A 22612-nucleotide genomic window follows, 5' to 3' on the forward strand; every position below is an offset into this window, starting at 1 on the left:
TTTGACAGAAATTCAACTTGCTTTTTTTTCTTTTTTGGTTTATGGCATTTTTACTGTGATATACTGCATACAATTATATTTTTGAGTTCTCCCTACCTCTAGCCATGATTGTGCTGTTTCATAGTGGTGCAAGACGTATATATTGCAGTGACAAATGAGGCCACAGTGAGTAAAATCAACTACGGTAATCATACAACATTTCCTTCTTCCAGCTTCTTGTATTCTTTAAACATCTTTATATTTGGGATGGTGAGTTGGGCAAAAGAAGTAATTTGAAGATATCCCATTGCATTCTGGGAAATTGAATAGACGTTTTACACTATTCATTTTTGTTATGTAACTCAGTTTGTGTAAAATTGTTCACTCAGTTTAGATTCTAAGAAATTTCATACAGTTGACGAGGGGATCCTATAATTTATCAGCCACAATCAAGAGTTTAATTCAATAATATGAGCTCATGAGGATAACAAAAAATGAAAAATGTTCCAAAGCTAACTCTATTTATGTTCCAGCTCTAAACACGTCTCGAGATGAGAGAAATTCTGTCTGTCTGTGTTATTCCTGACAACACACCACTGTCACCACCAACTACATTTGGATGAACTGGCCTGAGCAAATAAAAAAAACAAAAACCATTATCCTTCTGTTAATTATTTAATCTTTAATAAACTGACTATACAGCATCCGAACAATTAATTGTTTATAGTTTAGCTCAGTTTTGCATTTTCAGTGACTGTAACACAGTCACATTCCTCTGCCGGCGCTCAGAGTGAGAGGTGAAACTGAAAATGAGCCTGTGTGTTGTCAGTCCCTCATCACTCACTGTGCAGCTATCAACAAGGAAATGTTGCTTGATCAAGTTGCACTCCCTCTCTGTGTATTGTACAAATATAGACCACAAAGGAAAAAGACATAAAGGAAGAAGGAAAGGAAGAGGGACAAGGCCAAAAATAGAAAGATTTCCAAGGCCAAAGCCAATTGTATGTGCCATGAGGGTTAAAAGATGGTTCACACAAATGATCACAAAACATATCTTCTCATTAGCTCACACACTGACTTTTATTGTTGTTTCTTTTTACCGTTACTGCTTTCACTTAATAGCAGTTTGTGGTTTTAACATTTATACACATATTAAGATTATTCCTAATGTTCCTAATGTAAAAAAGTCAGCGTTTTTTCACTTTCTGTTTGCTTCTATGATTTTTTGTTTTGTTTTGTTCTACATATACATTATGAAATATGTCAGTAAATACCTTACTTGTACATTTCTATGCGTCTTAAAAAAGTTTGTTGTTAACAAGTGGCTAAATGAGACAACATAGGCTGTCGGGTCCATTAAATGTCATCGTCAACATAGTGGTTGTGATGTTTAAGTCATGAGACAGTGTAGTTTATTTAAGGCTAAAGTTATCTTTTTAATAGTTGTGATTGCATTTACACTTCAAAAATCATTAAAGTGGTTTATTTGCAAAGGCTATCTTGCTGAATAACTTTTGTTTGCCACAGGGTCTTATTTTCTGCAATAATCCAAAAATCCCTTTGGCTTTATGTCAAGGGAACCAGAGCGATGTTGACTTTTAAATTTGCTTACAAAAATATGTCATCCCTGCAGCACTCTATTTACAGTGATATAAAACAAGGAAAATCTAGAAATTCTCACATTAGAGATGCTGAAAACAGAAAATATTTCTCATTAATGTTCTTTTGTGTTTTTTTTTTTTTTTTTGTAGTTTAAGTGATCCGACCCCATCAACTGAAGGCTGTTATGATTACTGACAATCACATGGTGCCCCCTCCCCACCCAGCCAATTCCCAAATGGAGTTAACGTTATAGAGGTCATACTGTTACCAAGGCAACCACTTACAAGGCTTCTGCATACAGTATCGGGCCGCCGTATTTTAAGCTGCATCACAGACAAAAGTACTCACAGAGAAACAAGGCTTTTATGGCTAAAATGCAAATGCAACCTCAATGCATGAACCCACACAGTTCTATAGAAAGACAGTCACGAGTCGACAATATGACTGCAGATACAAACATTTGCTTTGTTCACACTGTCCTGCAAGTGTCTGATGTCACATGACAGATCTGTATGGGAAAACAAGTTTATATGACTTTATTAGGTACTCCTGTTCAACTGCTTGTTAACGCAAATATGTAATCTGCCAATCATATGGAAGCAACTCAATGCATTTCGGAATTTAGACAAGGTGAAGACGACCTGCTGAAGACATGGTTGTTGGTCTGAGTATATTACAAACTGCCAGCCTACTGGGATTTTCACGCACAACCATCTCTAGAGTTTACAGAGGATGGTGAGAAAAAGAAAATGCGGCAGTTCTCTTGTTGATGCCAGAGGTCAGAGGAGAACGGCTAGACTGGTTTGAGTTGATAGAAAGGCAACAGTAACTCAACTAACCACTTGTTACAACCAAGGTATACAGAAGACCATCTCTGAACATAAAACACATCCAACCTTGAAGCAGACGGGCTACAGGAGCAGAAGACCACGTCGCCACTTTATTAGGTACACCATGCTCGCTAATAAATTAAGTTTAGAGTTTATCAATGGAGTAGCAGATTTTAGGGGGGTAAAGTTACTGTTTAAGGTCTGAATGTACAATAAAAAAAGGAAAAAACACTGTATTTTATGTGACATTCACAGTCTATTGTTGAGGACTCTCCTTGGTCTGGAGTTGACTAAAAATGGCCGACCCGTTGTTACACACAGTCAGTGTAACCTGACATGAAAAGGGTAAAATAACAGCGATAAAATTATGAATCAAATATAATACCTTTCTATTTTATACTTCACTTCTCTGCTGTCTCTTTGTCACCTCTATCTCTCTCACACACACTTCATGTACATGCACACACTTTCTCCAAATAGCACCCACCCACACACCTCTGTAGTAAACAGACAAAAGTGAAGGGTGATTTTTACACATTGTGGTTTGGACGATTTAACCAAATCAAGCCTCGAGCAGCCTCTCGAATATAACTGAAATAAGTGGTCTCGTCCACATTTGATCTTTTAAGGCAAACAATGATTTTTACAGCAATGAAGTGAGCTGCATCAATAGGTGTGACGAGATGATGCGTATACTCACAAATCCTGATGTGTAACCAATGTGGCATGTTACAAATGGACATTAAGTAAACAGCTGACTCTGTATCAGCGCGCAGATAAATGGCCAGCAGCCGGCACAATAGGACAACGCTGGCTGCTAATGACCGCTACAGAAAACAGATGGCAGTTATTTCTGAATGTGCTAACATAAGGGAATTTTTCCAATGACTCTCAGCCCATTAAACTTTCTCCACACATTCAGGACCTGGAGACAGATGACATTCATGTTCGAATGTCTCAGTGAGAGCTGACAGGATGAGGTCGAGTATGGATGAGAACAACGGGATGACTGTGGCACAGAGGGAGGGCGCCAGTGAAAGACGTTTAGTAGCTGTGTGTGAATAGGCCTTAAATCTGGCATGTAATGAGTGAGGTTAACGGCTACACTGAACAACAGTAGACTTGTTGCTTCTATTCAGGCAAACTGGTCAGGGAGGTCAGAACAATGTCCTCTTCACAACACCAGCTATTCTCTCAAACACAGTTGGACATTACAGGAGCTATCTGTTTACTGACTGTGGTGTACTTTCACTTTGTCAGATTGTGAGCTTGTACAAAATGGTCTAATGCATTATATATCATCTCTTAGTGTTTGTTTTGGGCCCACTGCAAGTTTGGAATATCTGCATGATGAGGAAACCTTTAAACTTATAACCCTGATTCCAAAGAAGTTTGGACATGGTGTAAAATATAAATTAATAGAGAATGCATCAAATTCATGTGTTTGTTTACAAAAACAAACATTTGAACATTACATTTTTGCAGCTTTTAACCAAATATGTCAAAAAGGATTTGCAAATTATCGCATTCTGTTTTATCTATGCTTTGGACAGAATCCCAACTTTTTGGGAATTGGGGTTTTACTTATAGTATTCTGACCGATAACCAAACTGTAAGATGGCAAAGTGGCTGATATCAGGGAGAGTTATATCACACAGCTCAGACTGTGATGCCACCTCACCAGACACACACACGGAGGACCCTTCCTTGCTGCTGTTGACCTAATTTACAGACGACATGGAGCGACGCATGCAATATTGAAACATCACTGACTCGCTCTTTGCAATCCAGAACAATTTCATCAGATTCAATTTGGTGGGATAAGAAATACAAGCTGGGTTTGCTTTAGCAGCTGGGTATCTGTCATCCGATAATTTGACTGGGAAAATGTGTTCCGCTACAGTCTCATACTGAACAAATATATTTCTGCCCTTCTCAACCGTTAGGGTCTGAACAGTTTGCCCGGAGGATTTGACTCGGCGGGTCATGGTGCTGCGCTGATAGGTCCGGACTGGGATAAGGGGGGTTTGCGGCTCTGGCCATGAGCTGTAAAGCACCCAGAGTCATGTCTTGGTGCTGCCCATCTCCCTGTGTGGAGGGACGAGGCCCCTGCTCCCAGAACAACTGTCAACTGGGTTGGACTGTTTTTAGAGAGGATATCTGGCAAACTAGCCGACCAGTCTTGAAACACACTGTGACCTTTTCTGCCTTGTCAATACCGTGTAAAATGTATGCATTTATTTTTTTAAATGCAGTCATTATGCATGCAAGTTGACTTATTTTATTTGAAATGCAAGATCTCATGTGATCTTTACCCTCTCTGCTCAGGATACGTTATCAAGGCCAATGGCAAATGTTTACCGTCACAATCAGTAACAAAATAATAGGAGCAACATGAATCATTTGTGAGAGCTGATTTTCTGTTTCTGGCCAATGAACAAAAGAACAACAGCTGGAGATCCACTTGGTCAGACAGGCTGCTGTGAAAGGTGCTTTGTCTCTGTGAGTCAGGCTTACTGAGGCCTTGCCTGGTAGGAGTTACAGTGCAGCCAAGGAACTGAGGACTGGTGTAGTTAGATGACTCAATATTTTTTCATCAGATCAACCCCACTTTTTAAAAGTATTTAGGGTTTGCAAGTGGCCGAGTCCACCATTCCCATGCAGGATTATTTTCTGACTTCAGTTTATTTGGCTGAACTGAAAACAGATGCATCCGTTGCCCTTCAGTTTTAATTCTGACAAAGCAGCAGCTCAAGGAGTGTTTTCTCTCGTATTAAACCACACTTGATGCCAACACCAGGAATTAATCAGAACTGAAATCTTCAGGATTATTACTTTTAAGTATTGGTTACGAGGAAATACCAGTTGGCTTTTGAGAATAGAGGAGAGCCAGATAACAAAGGATCCAGTCCTTTTAACTAACAACCGTCTACCATCATCTAAACACTGAGTGACTATTAGCATCCAGACCACTCCTTACAACTCAGGCTGAAGTTTTACTTCTATAAAGTTACAGAGAAGACTCGGGCACACTGTCTAACTTGCAAGACATATATTCAATGCAACATTTCATGTGCTAGACCTTCATCAGGCAAATAAATCTGTATCTGTGATCCACTCACCCCTCTCTTATACACCTGTCCGTGAAATAGATCATGGGCTGACTTTTCCTGTTTTGATATCTATAAAGTTATCAGCTGAACAGTAGTATATTGGAGAAATGAAGTGTCTTACCATGTGGCTCTGCTGGGACTGGGTGGCGCCATACATGGTGATGCCATTGGTTGGTGGTGCCAGCTGCGGCATGTCTGATTGGATAAATCCTCGTCTGTCAATAAGACTAGTTAGAGAGAAACAAAGAAGGGAGAAAACCATTGTTGGTGGGCATTCATTCACAACTATTGTAAATCACATGGCATTACCTGCCAACACATTAAATACAGTAGAACAGTGTAGATGTGACATTCTTCGTAAGCCTTAAAGGACAAATGTATATTGGAACAGTCACTCTTTTATTGACTGCAATAGCTGGCTAATACTGCATCTACAGTCAGATTGACTCAAAGTTAGGTGGGAAGGTCCTAATGGGTACCACACTCAGGGTTTCCCCCAGTGCTTTATAGGCTTGGCGTGCCACCAGGCTTTTCTTGCCCCCCCGCCAGGCTTAGTGTCACTTGTTTATTTTAAACAGGTCTTTTTTATGCATGTTGCTTTTAAGTATGTTTTGCTGGTGTGTCGCAACCACCTGACGGATTGCTTGCACTGATCCAACCTGCACCATGTGCAGCAAAAAGTAGAAGGGGTCACACAGCACAGCATACCTCTTCAGCCTCTGAGTTCCCTGGTTTTACCCATGCGCGCAGATTGCTCGAGGGACGGGGGGATATGTCCCCCCCTGATTCATAAGTGAACCTGCGCCTCTGGTTTTACCCCATAGCCATGTTTGCACTTTTTTATTTATGTTAATTTATTTTACTTTTAAATGTGACTAGCAATGGCTTGTTTTAAGATTCACTAGGATTTCACTTGAGTGAAAAAAAAGGGCTTTTTTTGTTTGTTTGTTAAAACCCTATTTCAAGATTTGCTAAGACTTTGCCTTTTTGTAAGACTATACATCTAAGTATTTTAAATAAATGGCGTATAATAACACATAATAGTCATAATGTCAAATTTCCTGTCAACTTTTAACTTTTTTTTTTTACAAAAACACGGTGGACCGCCGGTGGGCTTCTCTACCACCAGGCTTAGCAAGTTTTCTGGGGGAAACCCTGCACACTGTTAAAGAAACCATAGCTTATAAGTAGATTTGTGCTGTCTGATTGTGTATAAGCCTCCGCATTCGAGTCTGAAACTTAAATATTTCACTCACTCACACACAAACAGACACATTCACACAAACATATTAAATCAGAAGTTGGTAATAAATCACAGTGGAGCGTTGGAGTGAATCCGACTTTCTGTCCCGTCATTAATGCTGCAGAACTCTGACACAGCTGGTTAGACAGCACTCTGTCTCTCTGACCTCTCGGTATGCGGATGCACGTGTGTGGTCATGGGCCAGATGTGTGTCATAACGGCTATTAATCTGTCAGATAAAAGTTGACGTGACACAGAGCTGTCTCTACCATAAACACACACACACAGAGCCAGTTGAGGTGCTAAACCATGCGAGCAGGCTAATCATTTAACAGAAAGTGTGCTGACAGTGTGTTCCAGCGGGACTGAGCTGGATTCAGGTGGAAACGGTTTACAAGAATGACAGAGACAAACTCCGGGAACCTACAGCTGTGACTTGTATTGTCGGTAACGAATTTCAGGGCGTCTGCAAATGCAGTTAAGAGAAAATGAGCATAAAAACATGTCGGCTGATGCATTAGAAAATGTGAGTCAAGGTCTCAGCAGGGAATGAAATGCAAGAGGCTGTTGAGTCTGTGTGTGTGAGAGGCAGCGTTGCTTGCATAGTCCGAGGCTGAGGTGAAACATTCCTTTCTTACTGGTGGACCCAGCTGTGCGGTGCCTGTGGCCAGCCACAAACACACACAAACGCACACAAACACACACAAACACACACCCAGATGGCAGCCACCTGTGCACTGAGGATTCTCCTTTGCCACCCACTGGATTCATTATTGTTGACTTATGGCTTGTGATGGCCAGAGTACAGCACAGCCAGACACACTGACAATGTTGCCAAAAGCCTCCATCACTACTTTCCCATATATTGTGTGAGTGGATGTGCCTCTAAATATGTACAGTGGCAAGAAAAAGTATGTGAACCCCTTGAAATGACCTAGTTTTCCACCAGCACTATGACTGTTCAATAGATTTGTTCAATAAAGACATGAAATATTATAATTGTTTGTGTGGTATTTAGTTTAGCACATTGTTTTTGACTATGATTGGGACATAGGTGCAGATCAGATCATATCATATTTTATGACAAATAAATGCAAGAAACTAGGGTTCCCATTTCTTGCATTTAGTAATTCGAAAATGTATCATGCAAAACTACAGCCTGTGTGTTTGTCCAACTTTCTGTTTCTACGCTTAAATGAGTGAAAATAAAAAGACAAAGATAAAGGGACAGCTCGGATTTTTCAAGCAGCGTTGTATTGAGGTTGGATATGGTCGGCATACCACTATTTTGGAGAAACAGGCAGGAGTATCAGCACGGAAACTAAGCAATGTACTGCTGTGGAAAACATATTTTAGCCACTTAAAAAAAGGTCAACCTAAAAACTTTAGTTCTACGCTAAATTTTGAGTATTTTCACCAATTTACCTTGTTGTAAAGTTCTTAATAAGGCCCACACTTGTTCTTTGGGGGGGGGCTAAAACACTGCTGCCCCCATCTACAACAGTGCATAGATTAGCTTCTGTGCTAGTCCTCCTGCCTGCTTCTCCAAACCTCAGGGCATGCTAACCGCAATCTACTGTAGGTTATCCGCTTACTATGGATGTGTACCTCATATAACGTCACTATCTCTTTAAAGCCTGCAAGTTCCAAAGGCTAAGGGATGCTTGTGACGTCTTCAAAGCGTCACTGTGAGTGCCGTATCTAAAAAGTAGGTACTGTGGTCAGTAAAGATAAGAGCAGATAGTAGGTATCTCTGTGCAGTGGATAAGCACGGACACATTTCTAACTATGATGACAGAAAGAAAGAGCAGTTTCATTCGCAGGAATCAAGAACTACAGTTTCACCGATGAGTAATGAGAATTTCTGGGCAAAATGCTGAAGTGAAAGAAGCTGGGAGGGAATGTGCAATGTGTACTGACATTTACAGTCACATGGACATGAGAACGTAGCTGTGACAGCCCGCCTGTATTTTTGCTAAATCACATGAACAGCAGAAGTGTGAAATCTAATATATCAAGTCAACTTTGATCTTGGATTTGGTTAAAATGGGCTTGAAATCCTTTCCACTCTTGCAGTATCTTAGCAGCTATGTATAGAGGAAAAGGCTGCAGGCCGGCTTGTATCAAAGCAGCTCTTCACATCAAAAGGAGTCTCGACTAACAGCTCTATTTTAGCCTCTGGATAAAAACGCAATACTACAACAAGGTTGGGAAATAACAGGTGCTGTGACCTATTACAGTGAAGGTGAAAAATTACTGAATGGGTTCTTATCAGAGCAGTGAATGATAGGGGTTATATGTCATCATAACGGCATCTGGGAGTGCAGAAGTCACCTCATAAAAACACATTCACACATGTCATACCTTGGTGGCAGGGGTCCACACAGTGCTGCACAGCAGTTGGTGAATATATTGCCATGGCTGTAGGGGTTGTAGTTGTCCTTCCCTCTTTTAGAAGACCATGAACCTTTTATCTGGAGGAGATCACATATCACAGTTTCTTACCTCAAGAGTTATCGCAGGACAAATCAAGACTTTGTGTAACATAGAGTCTATGTTTGTGTATTTTGTCTAGTTTAGAGCTTAAAATGTTTATGGCTCGTACAGGGATAGAACCCAGCGACCTTGGCACCACGCTCTAACAAGATGCAGGACACTTTCCTGTCTGTCTGTCTGTCTGTCTGTCTGTCTGTCTGTCTGTCTGTCTGTCTGTCTGTCTGTCTGTCTGCCTGCGTTTAATATCTGTCTGATAGGGCGCGTAATGCCAAAGCTGTAAAGTGAAAATAGCATAAAACAAAAAAAAAATTCTGTAAATATGCAGGGAAAATCAAATATTTTACTTTTTTACATTTACATTTAGTCGTTTAACAGACGCTTTTATCCAAAGCGACTTACAGAAAAAAGGGACACCGGCATTCTGACAAAATATTATGTTGTGCAAACATTTGTGGTAAGATATGTGTTATGATAAAGTTATGCAATTGCAGCTATAAAAGACCCCACCCTTACAAACAACTGTGACTAAGAAGAGTATTAATGGTACTTCTATTATAAAGGTTAACTATGAACAAATCCACAAATATAGTGTGTAGCAGATACAGGAAAAATGCACCACATATAGCAGTGCTGCATACTTCATTTAGAGAGTGTCCTTATTTTGTAGTTCATGTGACATACTGATGTCTATTTCATACTCACATCTTCATTGGTGGTCTGGTTGGAGCTGATTAAGTAGGTATGGAAGCCCGAGAGGCCCACTATGGACCAGACAGAGAAGAAACACACCACCACCTCCAGCACAGTGACAATTTAAATCAAGGAAAAATTGCTTCACTAAATAAGTAAGAATGGATTAAATACAAACTGTGGCACTAATGTGAAAGCCCATACACACAAAGACACACACATGATAGACCCATATGGAGCCAGCATGGGCAAAATACAGTACGGGTTCTAACAGCTAGCATATTGACCTACAGCCTCGGGGCTGTCCTCCTCTTGCCAATAGTTCCTAGTTACCAGTTCATTTGGCTGCAGAACGTTGCTCATTTTCTCTGCTCCACTTAAAGCGCAAAAACACAGACACTGACCAAGATAAATCATTTTGCCTTTATGGGGGAAAACTGGCCTCTAACTACCTCTTACTGTACAGTCTCTTAAAGAATATAATTCATTCATACATTGAAGAGCTATATTGGGTGAGAGGCGGGATACACCCTGGACCCAGACTATCGCAGGGCTCATAGAATATCTTGTTCAGAAAATACGGCACTAGACTTTACTAATTTAGTAGATAAGTCCCTGTGGACATGTTGGTAGGTCAGTATGATATAACATACTGTAAGGTCATGAGTCTGTGAAACTGTACTGTAAAAATCAACTAAATGCCCTCACTCTCCCCTTTCTCTCTCTTAATCTCTTCTTTTTCTCTCTTCCTCCTTAGCAAGGGCAAAACATGTCATCATTCACCTAGTACAAAGGACTGCTACGATACTATCGACTGCAATTCCCCTTTATTAAAGTCCTGTAGGACACAGGCCGTTATCAGCTCAGCTTGGCACACATTTCTCTGCCAGAGAAACAGTTATCTCGCTCAGCCATTGAGAGAAGGGCAGAGGGAGAGAGAGACAGTGTCATAGCCCTGTGCTCTCAACTTGATTTCGGGCTTAGAAATAGTGTTGGGTATCATTAAACCTAAGTACTTCAGTTCACACCCGGTAGTAGAACGCGTCTCCACATGCGTCTTTGAGTGACCACTTGTGATCGGATGGACCTCACTTCCCTGCTGGTAGTAAAGACATGGCTAATACAGCAGACGTTGGAATGTAAGATTACAGGAATCTCTGTAGCAATATCCTACATATTCGTGAAATCAGGTTCATTTTATGTGAAATAAAAGGTGTCAGATTTGTGCAGAGCACCAGAACAGACACACCGACAATCTGATTATAACAACAAGATTCACTCTTAGTTGCAGCCAGCAACCATCGTCTGATAGACAACATACATTTTGTTGCTACTAAGAAAATACAGTTGTACCAACGGGGATACAGTAGTGTCTGCCTGTCTGTTCACATTCTGAGTGCAGTGAGATCCTACCGATCTGAGAGAGACGCCAGTTGAGTAGGCGGTCTTTCAATGTGGCCCAGGACACATTTGTGTTCAGACTGCTGTCTCTGCGATCGGATATCTTGGGTGCTTTCACACCAGTACTTAGAGCTGCCTACTTGAACGAATAACCCCGATTGCATGTTGGTGCACGTTAGAGGTCTGAGCAGGGCCATGGGTTTGATCAGTTCTGACTCATTGATTTAATAATCTATTTGAATTATATTAAGATCCTGTTTTAAATTCTTGTATTATTTTAAGTTAGAAAAAAAACCTAAACACTTAAAAGCAAAAACACATTTATCTTCAGCAGATGTGTCATTAAAGTCAAAGGGTGTTGAATAAAGGATGGAAGTAAGTTTCTTTCTCCTCAGAAACTGTGTGTTGTTAAGGTGACAATAAATTTAAAGTCTGACTTTACGTGACTGCTTGTGACCTTTACTGCCTGGATTTGCAGCTAAAAATGGAGGTCAAATGGTGTGACTTCACTGCAATGTCAAAATAGAATGTGTGACTTGCTTGGATTTACCACAGTCCACATGATTATCACTGATGTTGTGCTGAGACAATAAGCTGACTTTCAGGGTATTTGAAACAGCTGGAGCTTAAGACGTCTCGCACACACTTGGCATCTATCACACATGCCGAAATACCCGCACTCATATCAAATCTCAGTCACACGACATCTCTGTGGAGGGAGTGGGGGCAAGTCGGAGCCAGATGAAATCAAAGACCCACTAAGTCAATCGGCAGAGACAGAGTGAGGAGCTGCCTTGCGTGCTGCGTTACCCTGATGGAACAGAACTAATCGGACGTACGCCAGTTATGCAAGCACTATAACTGATGGGAACGCTTTAAAAAGGCATGTTATGCAAATTCAGTCTGACCTACTGAATGACCTGTATGAGCTTGCAAGTTAGTGTAGTGCTAGTGTCACTGTGGACAGCGAAATATAGAGGGAAAATCATGGACAGACAGCAACAAAAATCAGATAATCCACCTGAACAGACACATATTCCAGTAAATGTCAAAAAGCTAATTTCACTTAAAAGGATATCTGGCAGGACGTTCTTTAAGTGTGGTGAGGAACCCACTTCGATGGGAGCCTGTGGAACAGAGAGAGAAAGAGTTTCCATTAAACCACTATACAATTGCATTTGCCATTACATATAAAACATCTCACACAATGGTGCATATAAGCATTAGACAACACCCACTGAATGTGTGCTTTAGATATCAGGTCCTATCACAAACTCTGGAGCCATTAACTTGCTGCAGAGGCTTTCTCAGTTAAAGTTTAAGTGTCAACAAGATGAACTGAGCCGGGCAGAGTGTGCGCACTTGAATTGGCATCCCAATTTAACTTCCATGTGTGAAGAGGACAGAGCCAGAAGAAGAGCAAAAATTAGGCAAAGGTCAGTTATACGTGGCTACAGGACATATCTCAGTGGCTCCAATCAGCCAGACAGATCGCTTACTTTGCCTTTTAATTGCATCCGTGCAAAATTCAACAAAGTGGTTCAGAGAAAGACATGTTTTAAAAAAACAAATGAACTATTGTGACTGTGTTTTCAGAGAGGATTGTCCCAAATGACTAATTTCTACTAAAAGTAGTTGGAAGAAGAAGAAAACAGTCAAAATAGATCACAATCTAACCTTTTTTGTTTTGCTTGTCATGTTTTTGGGCTGTTTGTCTGATTGTTTGGCTGCAGGATAACAAAACTACTGGCACTTTTTTCAGAATTAAACATTGGTCAAGGAAGAACCCATGAAATTTTGGAGCCAATTCAAATCACAAGGCTGATACACAAATTATTTTTTACTGCTGTTAACATCGCGAGATAGGACATTAGTGCTGCATTCATGTGGTGTTGGAAGAAATCAGAAAATTAAGAGTTCCCGACTGGGTAAATTCTTGTGAATGTCCTCTGAAGCTGGGACGTTAGCATGGCATTTCGTTATGATATTTTTTATCTGGCATTGTTAACATTAGTAGCTAACAGATCAGCCACATTTGACATGAAATTTTTCTTGCAAATTCTGTTTACATGTAATTTAATTGTATATACTAATATTTAACCAATTTTAGCACCAGGAGCAGCAGGTTTTACCATTACTGTACAGTATGTCGACTATACGCTTACAATATGAACAGATTATTAAGTCACCGTGATGTTCTCTAACTTAGTCTGAGCTCAAATGGGGAAAAAAATCAACAAATCAAAGAATCCATATTTCTGTGCTGCATATTTTGCCAAACAGCAAGATTACAATCAAAGAAAGCATGTTAATGAGCAATGCAATTTTCTAGCAGCTAATCTTAGTCCACATTTCTTTCCCAGTGCACTGACTGCCAGCTATGCATACACACAGACACACCAACACGGACACACATACACTAATGGGGAGCTCAACAGTCCACTGCCTGCTCCCAGCTGGAAAGATGGTAACAAGCCAGAACACTGCAGCTTCTCACAACGCCCACCTACAACCTGCTGGCTCAAAACACACCAAGAACACAGCCAGGAGGAGTGTATGCATGTGTGTGTGTGTGTGTGTGTACCATGCCTGAGAACATGCCCCCCCCCCTTCCCTCAGCTACTTACGTAAAATGATGTGTGTGATGACGAAGGCGAAGATGAAGATGGTGAGGAAGGAGAGGGAGAGGATGAACATGTAGAAGAAACGGTAGTTCCTCCTTCCCACGCAGTTCCCCACCCAGGGACAGTGGTGGTCAAAACGCTCTGCAGGGACACAGAGAGACAGATGGACGGACTGTAAGAAAAGTTTATTTTTTGATACAAGAACTCACACCTACAAATATTTCCTTTTCATTTCTCCAGTCTGACGTCTTTGTCCTGTATATGTACTCTTGTCAAAACCTTACCAGAAACCATGTTATGTATACACGACTTAGACATCTGTTTTCCCCAGAAGACGATTTATTAATGCCCAAATGAGAGAAACCAGGTTTCTCACTTACGGGACATTCTAAAAAAAATGTCCAGGTTACTTCAGGGCGTGTAAACTCAAACTCTGTGTCGTGATCTGTGGGAAATTAGGGGAAAGGGGAACTGTCCCTTTGGGGTTTCGGCATAAAAATATGCACATTTTTCACATAGTGCAAACTGGCTATTTATATCAAGTGGCTAATAAAAGTTACAGATCAACATGACTGTGTATGGCTGAAAAACTCACTGTTGGTCTGTTGGAGGTTGAGACGGTGAAAGAAGCACATACTGGGTCAACAGATAAAATGTCTTCAGTAAGACCTCAATTTAGGAATATCTGAGACAACGTTTGAGGAATTTTAAATGAAGACAAAAGAAGAGGAAGTAAAATAAAAGATTTGTCTCGACTGCAAAGTTCCTTCAACAGAGATTGTGCAGATAGGAACAACCGGGGTTTTCCAATATGTTAACACTAGAGCCTGTTAGACACCTTGCGCAGCTGAACAAAGTGTTATTGTGTTGCACAGAGGACCCTCTTTTCATCTGAATAACTGTGTTGTTTAAGTCAATAACATGTCTGGAATTCAGCAATGAAGGGTTCCTTTGCAAAAATCAGGTATTTGAGTTTTAATTTATTTTCATGAATGAATGTTTTTACTTCAAATACCTGCTGCAATGTACTTAAACACAAAATAAGTATCCAAATGCAGTCAGAGGAGCTAAACCGCTTTATAAATTAATGTGAAAATGCTTTCAAATGAAAATTACTCAGTGGTGTTTTCATCAAAGAAACTGTACTTATCTTTTTACTGATTGCTCCAAGAGTGGAGGGCTGACTGGCAGCGTGGTTATTCAATCAGCCCGACTCTACAATCCTATCTCTGATGGTGGACTGCTAGCTGTGCACAGTGGTAGCTACTTAACTTATTAATCAGAGCAATTATTTGTTTAGTGAGGTGAAATGACCTGTTTTTGTCTTCATTAATCAATGCCTGGTTTGAGTGTGTGTGGGAAACGCAGCCTCTATTCAGACAGGATAAAAGGGGTCTAGTCGAATCTGATTATAACAGCCTTTCCATATTGCTCATTAATATTAAGTAACCACCAATGCCAGGAAAGGGAAAGTGAGACTTTTGATGTTCTGCTGTGTGTGTTTGTACACTCCTCTTCTCATATGTAAGGATGTTTTGTGACGATGTGTGAAGAATCAGCCAACGATTGCAATGTTATTAAAAAAAGAAGTAGAATAAAATCACCTTAAAACAATGAAACGGGTAAATTGGCTGATTCCAAGTTCCAGGAAGAGGTAGAGACCGTGGAAACATTCAATTTTTTTAACAAGGCTGACATGTGATATCGGCTCTTTTTGAACTATTGTTATTATATTGGCTTTTAAAGATCCACTTTCTGTCACCCTCTACTTTAAAGTTAAACCAAAAGCTTGCAACAGCAACTGACAGTTCCATAATGATCCAATATGTTCTTATTTATGTTCCAATATTCATCTGATGCATTTTATTCTTTGATTGCATAACAACGTAATTTCCCCCAAGAGTGTCATTAAATCATCTAAAATCCCTTTATAAATCAAATCAAAGAAAGACCTAAAGTCACTCCAAAAAATCTGCCCACACATGAACAAACCTGAATACTTATGAATCCTACAACTATAAATAAATAAAAACAGTGAGACCATGTCAGACATCTGTACAGTTTATATTGTAAGGGTAAAGTGAAGCGGTTTCTCTGTGTGTGTGTGTGTGTGTGTGTGTAATATACTTATAAGCTTCTTCTATCACTCCCACGGGGATAACCCTCTTAAAAAGGAAGTGACTCTAACATATTCCTATCCTGCACTTCCACAAGGGAGGCCCTATCCATTCTGGCTGCTAACTTATTTAAGAGCTTGTTAGCCCCCTGGCGTTTAAAGCACCAGAGGCAGACGTGGAGAGAAAGAGAAGTCAAGAGAAAGGGGAACACTCGTACCACTTTTTCATTGACAATGTGATCCGCATTTCCAGTTGAAGAGAAAGTGCTAATCCAACTTGAGACTAACACTGATCATTACAGAGTTGGGCTATTATTAATGGTTTCCTTTGCTATACATTGTTTCTCCTTTCTCCTGCATATGTTAATTATGCAATTCCCTGGGCCATTATTCCTACAGTTTATCTCTGAAGCTTCATAATGAACACTAAACTGACCGACTCCAGATTTCACTCTGGCGACATGGTGCCATGTTGGGTGGGGACCTGTGGGCTTTGAGAGCAGAGAGGAAAGTAGTTCTTATGAAAGAGACACCAGTTACAACTGACTTTCATCACCGTTTATCACTCCCAGCCCATGGACAGCCAAACTCTGTGCCATTCATCATTTCTTTCCCATCTGAGGCTCACAACTATGATCCAAAACCCCATACCCAGGGATTTGGATTTAGAAGATCACACTGCTCTGTGTCCATGTTTGGCCTGAAAAAGCTTTAAAGCATCTTCTGTGATTGAAAATCTGTCACTCATTCACTTTATCCTGTTTTTTTTGTGCCATATTTAAAAAAAAAAAAAAAAGCTTCACCAGTCTAATTTTGAATTTTAACAATCCACTTAAAATGTACGCAATATGCACCTTTGTGAACACAGCTTGTTTGTGAAAATGACTGCCCTCCCATCTTTTTGTTCAGCTGCCAGTCTGTCTTCCTTCCTGCCAGCGTGCATCTGCTGCATCTGATTACCACCGCCTCATCTTTTTTCCCCCTGTGTTTACTACTTCCTCATCTTTCTCTCCCAGGTTTTCAGTCAGCCCCACTTCTGACAAGGAAATAGACAATCAAAGAAGGAGTTGTCTCTGATGAATGAGCAGCACAAAACCCTGATGAGAAAGATACAGACACACAGGTCTCTGTGTCTTTGTCTGTATCTTTTAGTAATTGCCTAGCTGTGCTCTTCTCTTTGTCTCCAGAGACGGAGCATGTGGTTGTGAAGCAGCAAAAATCAACTATTATGCTGCTGTTTTCTTTCTGTTTGTAAATATTCTCTCCCTCTCCTCTGAGTATGTGGATGCCTCTAAGCAGATGTACTGCAAATTCCCTACAGATATCATAAAACAAATATTTATCTTGTATCACACCTACTGATGCAATTAATGCTAAATCAGGTTAAACGAGATTTGTCCCACTTATCTGAATTATTTAAGCTGAAATCAAGGTTCCCAATCTTTTTAATAAAATCCTTTTTCAGGACCTCTCCAGGACATTTTCAAGGAGTTTTTATTACAGGATAGCACTTACTCACAAATTGGCATATAATTTACACTCTACTACTTACACACTTAGTTTTATTCCTCCCTTTTTTTAATGATGCAGGGTTCATTATAGGTGGCAGCTACGCTACAGCCATCACTCCTAACTGTAAAATTACATCTTCTGGCCTCCTCTTTTAAAAAGCCTATATCTATCCAAGTAACAAGGTCCAGTCCTAAGCTAAATAACACAGCAATACATTGAAAAAAAAGGCTGGTTATCAGCTGGTTGAATGTGTCTCCAGCAGCATTTATCCATTCCACTTTGTGTCTGTTAAACCCCATTTAAAGTGTCATACCTCACAGTTTATCCTACCAAAAGCTGAGTTTGAAACAAAGTCCGTACCTAACTTTATGTAGGCAAGTGTGAGGGTAAAGTACAATTAAAAACTTTCAAGGAAAACTGATTATTTTCAGGACATTGGGTCATTTTAATTAATTTAATGGTACTTCCATGAATGAAAAAAATTGGTCTCTAAATTTCCAGGACAGCCCGTTATATGTGTGTTTGTGTATATGTGTGGGTTCGGGGATGAAGAGGTAGATATTTTCTCAGATAAGCCAACAAATGTAAGAGGGGAAGCAGATTATTGGCTAATCAGATCTGCATTTATGTGTCATTAAAATAAATATAAACAGATATGAAGTTGTTAGAGTTAAACCAACTGAATAGAGGATGGTTTGTTGATGGTCTTGGCTGTTTGTGTTAATTATACTAATTTCTCAAAATGAATGTGCTAACAGAAAATATCAGCCAAATATACAAACTCACAGCCAGAGAATATCATTTTCACTCACCCACACAGTTGTCACAGAGGCTGCAGTGGGAGGCACGTGGCGGTCTGAAGATCTTGCAGGTGAAGCAGTATTTCAGTTTGACTGTCTGGCCGTTGATGACCACCTCTTTGGTCCTGGGTGGAGGCCTGTAGCCTGTACTGCCATTAGCCACATCTTGGGAAGATCAAAGAGAAAAAAGCAAGAGAGAAACATAAATCAAAGTGAAAAGACTTCTGCACAGTGTTTTCTGTAAGTTTCACTCAGGCCCTCATGGACTCCCATACACAGAACATCAGTGCTAAGGTGGCCTTGATGATGCAGTTTTTGGGTAATGAATATTCAATGACAAAAAACCCGCTTTAACACCAAACTCAAGGACTTTTTAGGTTTTTCCAGGCCCAATTCCCTCAAATCCAATGACCCAACACAACAGCTTGACTGTTACAACACTGAAAATGTTTATAATGAGAAATAGCAAGCTTTGCAGGAGCTAAGAGAAAACAACAACAACAAAATATATAAAAAAAGGCTTGAATGTGTGAACACTACTCAATGATGCGGTGTTACGTGCATGCACATGACCATTTCACTTTCTCGAGGCAGGTGGTGTGTAAAACAATGATGCAACTGCGGGAGACACACATGCAGACAGTGGAATAAAGCCTCTTCAATAATTAGATAAAATATTAAAAATAACTATTATATATAAATTCAAGCACATTCAATTACCTGTGTAAGATTGTCTTTTTTTAATTCAAGATGTTTTTTGCCATTTGTAGGCTTTATTGTGATAGTGACAGAACAGAGAGGGTATGTCTTTTTTTCTTTTTCTTTGTTTTTTAAACATTCAAGGGGTTATCTTTTTCCTCAAATTCTCAAACCTTCAAGAATGTCAAAGACCTGAGACTCACTCACTCACTCAATATATTAAAAAAACAAATTATGTTACTGCTAGTCTAAAATCTCTTTTCTTTACAGTCTTTTAAATGCTTTTTCCCTCTCTGTTAAGTGCAGCACTACTCTGCTTCTATAAAAACCTCTATATTACATACAGCACGGATAATACAGGCCAAACAACCGAGAGCAGCACACTATATGGAGGCTACAGGTTACTAATGGCTAGCAAATTTACATTAGTAATGCAGTCGCACTTGAATAAATGTGATGTTACCTTTAAGACCTGAAAACATACAAAATGTATGGTTGAATCTGTAATTTCTCTGTCTCATGCAATGTTTTCAGATAGTCTGGTTCTATTTTTTTACTATCTTGGCTCTTTAACTGAGGGTAAGACTATATTTGAATGTTTATAAAAACATGTGCAATGTGCTACAGTAAACAAATTAACTTGCCTATCGTAATTGTCTTGAGAATGTTGAATCTCATCACGGCTATGGTGAAGTGAGTGATTGTCACTGATCTGCAATTATTTTAACTCTGATAAAGTACATGTCATGTTGCTCAAAAAGGCTTCAACATGGACAACCCACACAGCTCATTATATTTAATCAGCCCAACCATTTAAGCTCCTTTGTATGAGCTATGCAGATTCAGTGTCAAACTTGCCAACCAGAACCAAGCTTTTGTTCTACTGATAAAACACTAGCACACTGAAACTAGCAGCCCTGTTTCTCTGAATAGCATGAAGCCAGCTGCTACAGTGGCTAGACTTAGTGGTAATATGAACAAGCCTGGAATTCAACATGCACTTAACACCGCAGTCCTTAGACTGTAATACAAAAAAAAGAAAATGGTGGCAAACTGCTCTGAATGGCTTTTGGTGGAGTAAGACAGCAGTGATGACAGGCTAAACGGTAAGGATGAGAGCAATGATAGTGATTTTCAAGCCATAAAAAGGTAGAGCCTGTATCCTATTATTGCTCAGCTCGCTTTGAGCACTCTCATGCACCCTGAGAGTAGGAGATAGTGTGTGTAGGATGATCATTTTGAGATCATTTACACAGAAGCGTGTAGCATTTCTAACAGAGCGGTATATGTGGGTTAGTGGGGAGGGGGTTGTATAGGGACTAAGAGGCTTGTGTGGGTGTTTGACATTTCCAAAGGAGAGCAGTGGAAATGCAGCCAGTGAGTTCTGTTGTGTTCAATTTGTCTCTATTGTGATCAATGCCTACAGAGCACTATCCACTCTCGTCCATACTCCCTCTGTTCCTCTGCCCTCTCAGCAGACTCCACTGAGGGAGAGTGAGGGGAGTTTGTGAACAATTCGGAGCACAATTCAGCTACCAGAGTGTTAAACCACCAGGAGAAGTCTCATTGTTTAGGTATTCAAAGTGCAGTAAAAGTTTCTGGCAATATTAGCTCCTGTCTGGTTAAATAAGACAGCTATGACAACCAACTGTAATTCCCTTCTGAAGCATTAGAGGAAACCTTTTTGAAGAGATTTTTGACTCCCTGAGCCCCAAGCAGTTTCAAGGTGTTTGTTTTTTTACACAAACAAAATTCTTCCAAGTGTTACCAATATTTGAAAAAAAAAAAATGGGCCTTCACATGCCAAATATATTGAATTTTTTCCATTTTTACAAACTTCACTTCCAACCTACATACAAATGAGTGTTAATCTAACAGACTCAACACTACAATTTGGATTATACTACCTTTTCAAGGTTTGTGTTCAGTTCTAGACCATCCCCAGGGGGACAAAAATATCAATAGTACAACATATTAACTTATTAAAATATGCATGTAAAAATGCTGAATCCCAGATGGACAAAAACAAAAACTCTATCCGTAATGATTTCTGCTGAATTGGATCAACACATTGCAGTGTTAACAACAATTGAACAATATAAAAAGGTAACAGTCATTTATTTTTAATGCTATTTTTGTATCGCATTATATTGTGCATGCTGCTGTTTTTGAGTCCAGTTTCTCTAAATCCATTAGGCCTATGCAGGTTCACATGGTTCAATACTATACCATATAAATTGCAGATTGGACAACGATCATGGCGATGATCTCATCTCTTATCAGGATTATTTACTGAAAACTCATGTTCTAGGTGTTTTGTGTTCACAGACATCAAAACTAATGCATATATAAACAGTCATAAACATTCATTATCAACTAGTACAGAGAGTATCTCTTCAGTCTCTTCTTCAGAAATTTGCTACGGTCTTTTACAGCCATGCCTTAAATACCTGACTCTAAATACCTGTATTTCCATTCCCCATCCTGTAAATCAACTGTGATCTGTAAATCACACCTAAAGTGCACATCAACATTCACTACACTTGTTCACAGATGCCTGCAGAAAGTAGTGGGTGAGTGGGGTGTGTCAAAGTAGCTTTTCTGCTGAACAAAGCCGTTTGTACACTGCCATCCAAAGCTTAGTCTTGCATCACTGTCTGGTGGGAGATCCCTCAGAGAGATAGGCCAGGCCTAAGAGCTTAGAGCTAGAAAAGAAGGCCAGGTAGACTAGGAAGTGATGTAAACAGAACACATACACACACATTCAATACCCACTCATACCCTCATGCACAAAGCTAAATGAGGATTCAATGTCAGCCAAACTGTGCGAGGCGTTGCCCGTTGAGGTATAAAGGGAAACTAATTGCTTTCCTGCTGTGTATGTGGAGGAGAGATATCTGGAGCATTTGCCTTCACAGATGGAAAAGTATACTAGAATACACTGATGATGGCTAACATACAGAAGTACTGACCTCAACCTGCCTGCCAAGATTTTTGGACAAAAGCCAGAGGAACGAGCAAATTCTGTGATGTCAAGCAGCGTTTTCAAGGTCTTGCACACAAATGCTGATTAGACAAAACAGTTTTAAACACTCTATAAAAAGTGTGAATAGCAATAATTAAATGAAACATCTTAAACCTGTTTCAAGTACAATATAGGATTTCCAATTAAGAATATTAAAAAGAAAGACTAAATCTTTTTTTAAACACAAAAAGTTCAGTTCTGTCCTCTAAGTAGAAGCGTAAAGTATATGATGCTGCTGTGGGTTTTACAAACCATTTAAAAAGGCCCTAAAGGCAAGTTTTCTTTAATTAAATATATAATTATATTATATAGTTATTTTACGCCACAAAAAAGCATTTGCACTAACCAGATCCTCGACAAAACATTATATTCTGGCCTCCTCTGTGCAACTGGGAAGCCATGATTGATTCAGCTGAAACCAACAGTCATGTGACAAAAATTCAGTGAAACTTTGACTGAACTGCAGGCTGTTTACACAGAGC

The 22612-nt window shown here is 39.8% G+C and overlaps 1 protein-coding gene across 5 annotated transcripts in view; it reads right to left on the bottom strand.

The window, feature by feature from the left end:
* Positions 1-22612, bottom strand: part of LOC131988208 (palmitoyltransferase ZDHHC14-like) — a 54389-nt gene that overhangs the window by 3303 nt on the left and 28474 nt on the right. For all 5 annotated transcript variants that reach the window (XM_059353286.1, XM_059353285.1, XM_059353287.1 and 2 more), the window contains exons 4-9: positions 18419-18571; positions 13982-14119; positions 12433-12481; positions 9966-10068; positions 9132-9241; positions 5646-5751 (exon numbers count right to left, since the gene is read on the bottom strand). In XM_059353286.1, coding sequence (XP_059209269.1) covers positions 5646-5751; positions 9132-9241; positions 9966-10068; positions 12433-12481; positions 13982-14119; positions 18419-18571 — 659 coding nt within the window. The remainder of the gene's footprint in view (positions 1-5645; positions 5752-9131; positions 9242-9965; positions 10069-12432; positions 12482-13981; positions 14120-18418; positions 18572-22612) is intronic.

The sequence above is a fragment of the Centropristis striata genome, chromosome 16, assembly GCF_030273125.1.
Source record: "Centropristis striata isolate RG_2023a ecotype Rhode Island chromosome 16, C.striata_1.0, whole genome shotgun sequence".
NCBI classification, from domain to species: domain Eukaryota; kingdom Metazoa; phylum Chordata; class Actinopteri; order Perciformes; family Serranidae; genus Centropristis; species Centropristis striata.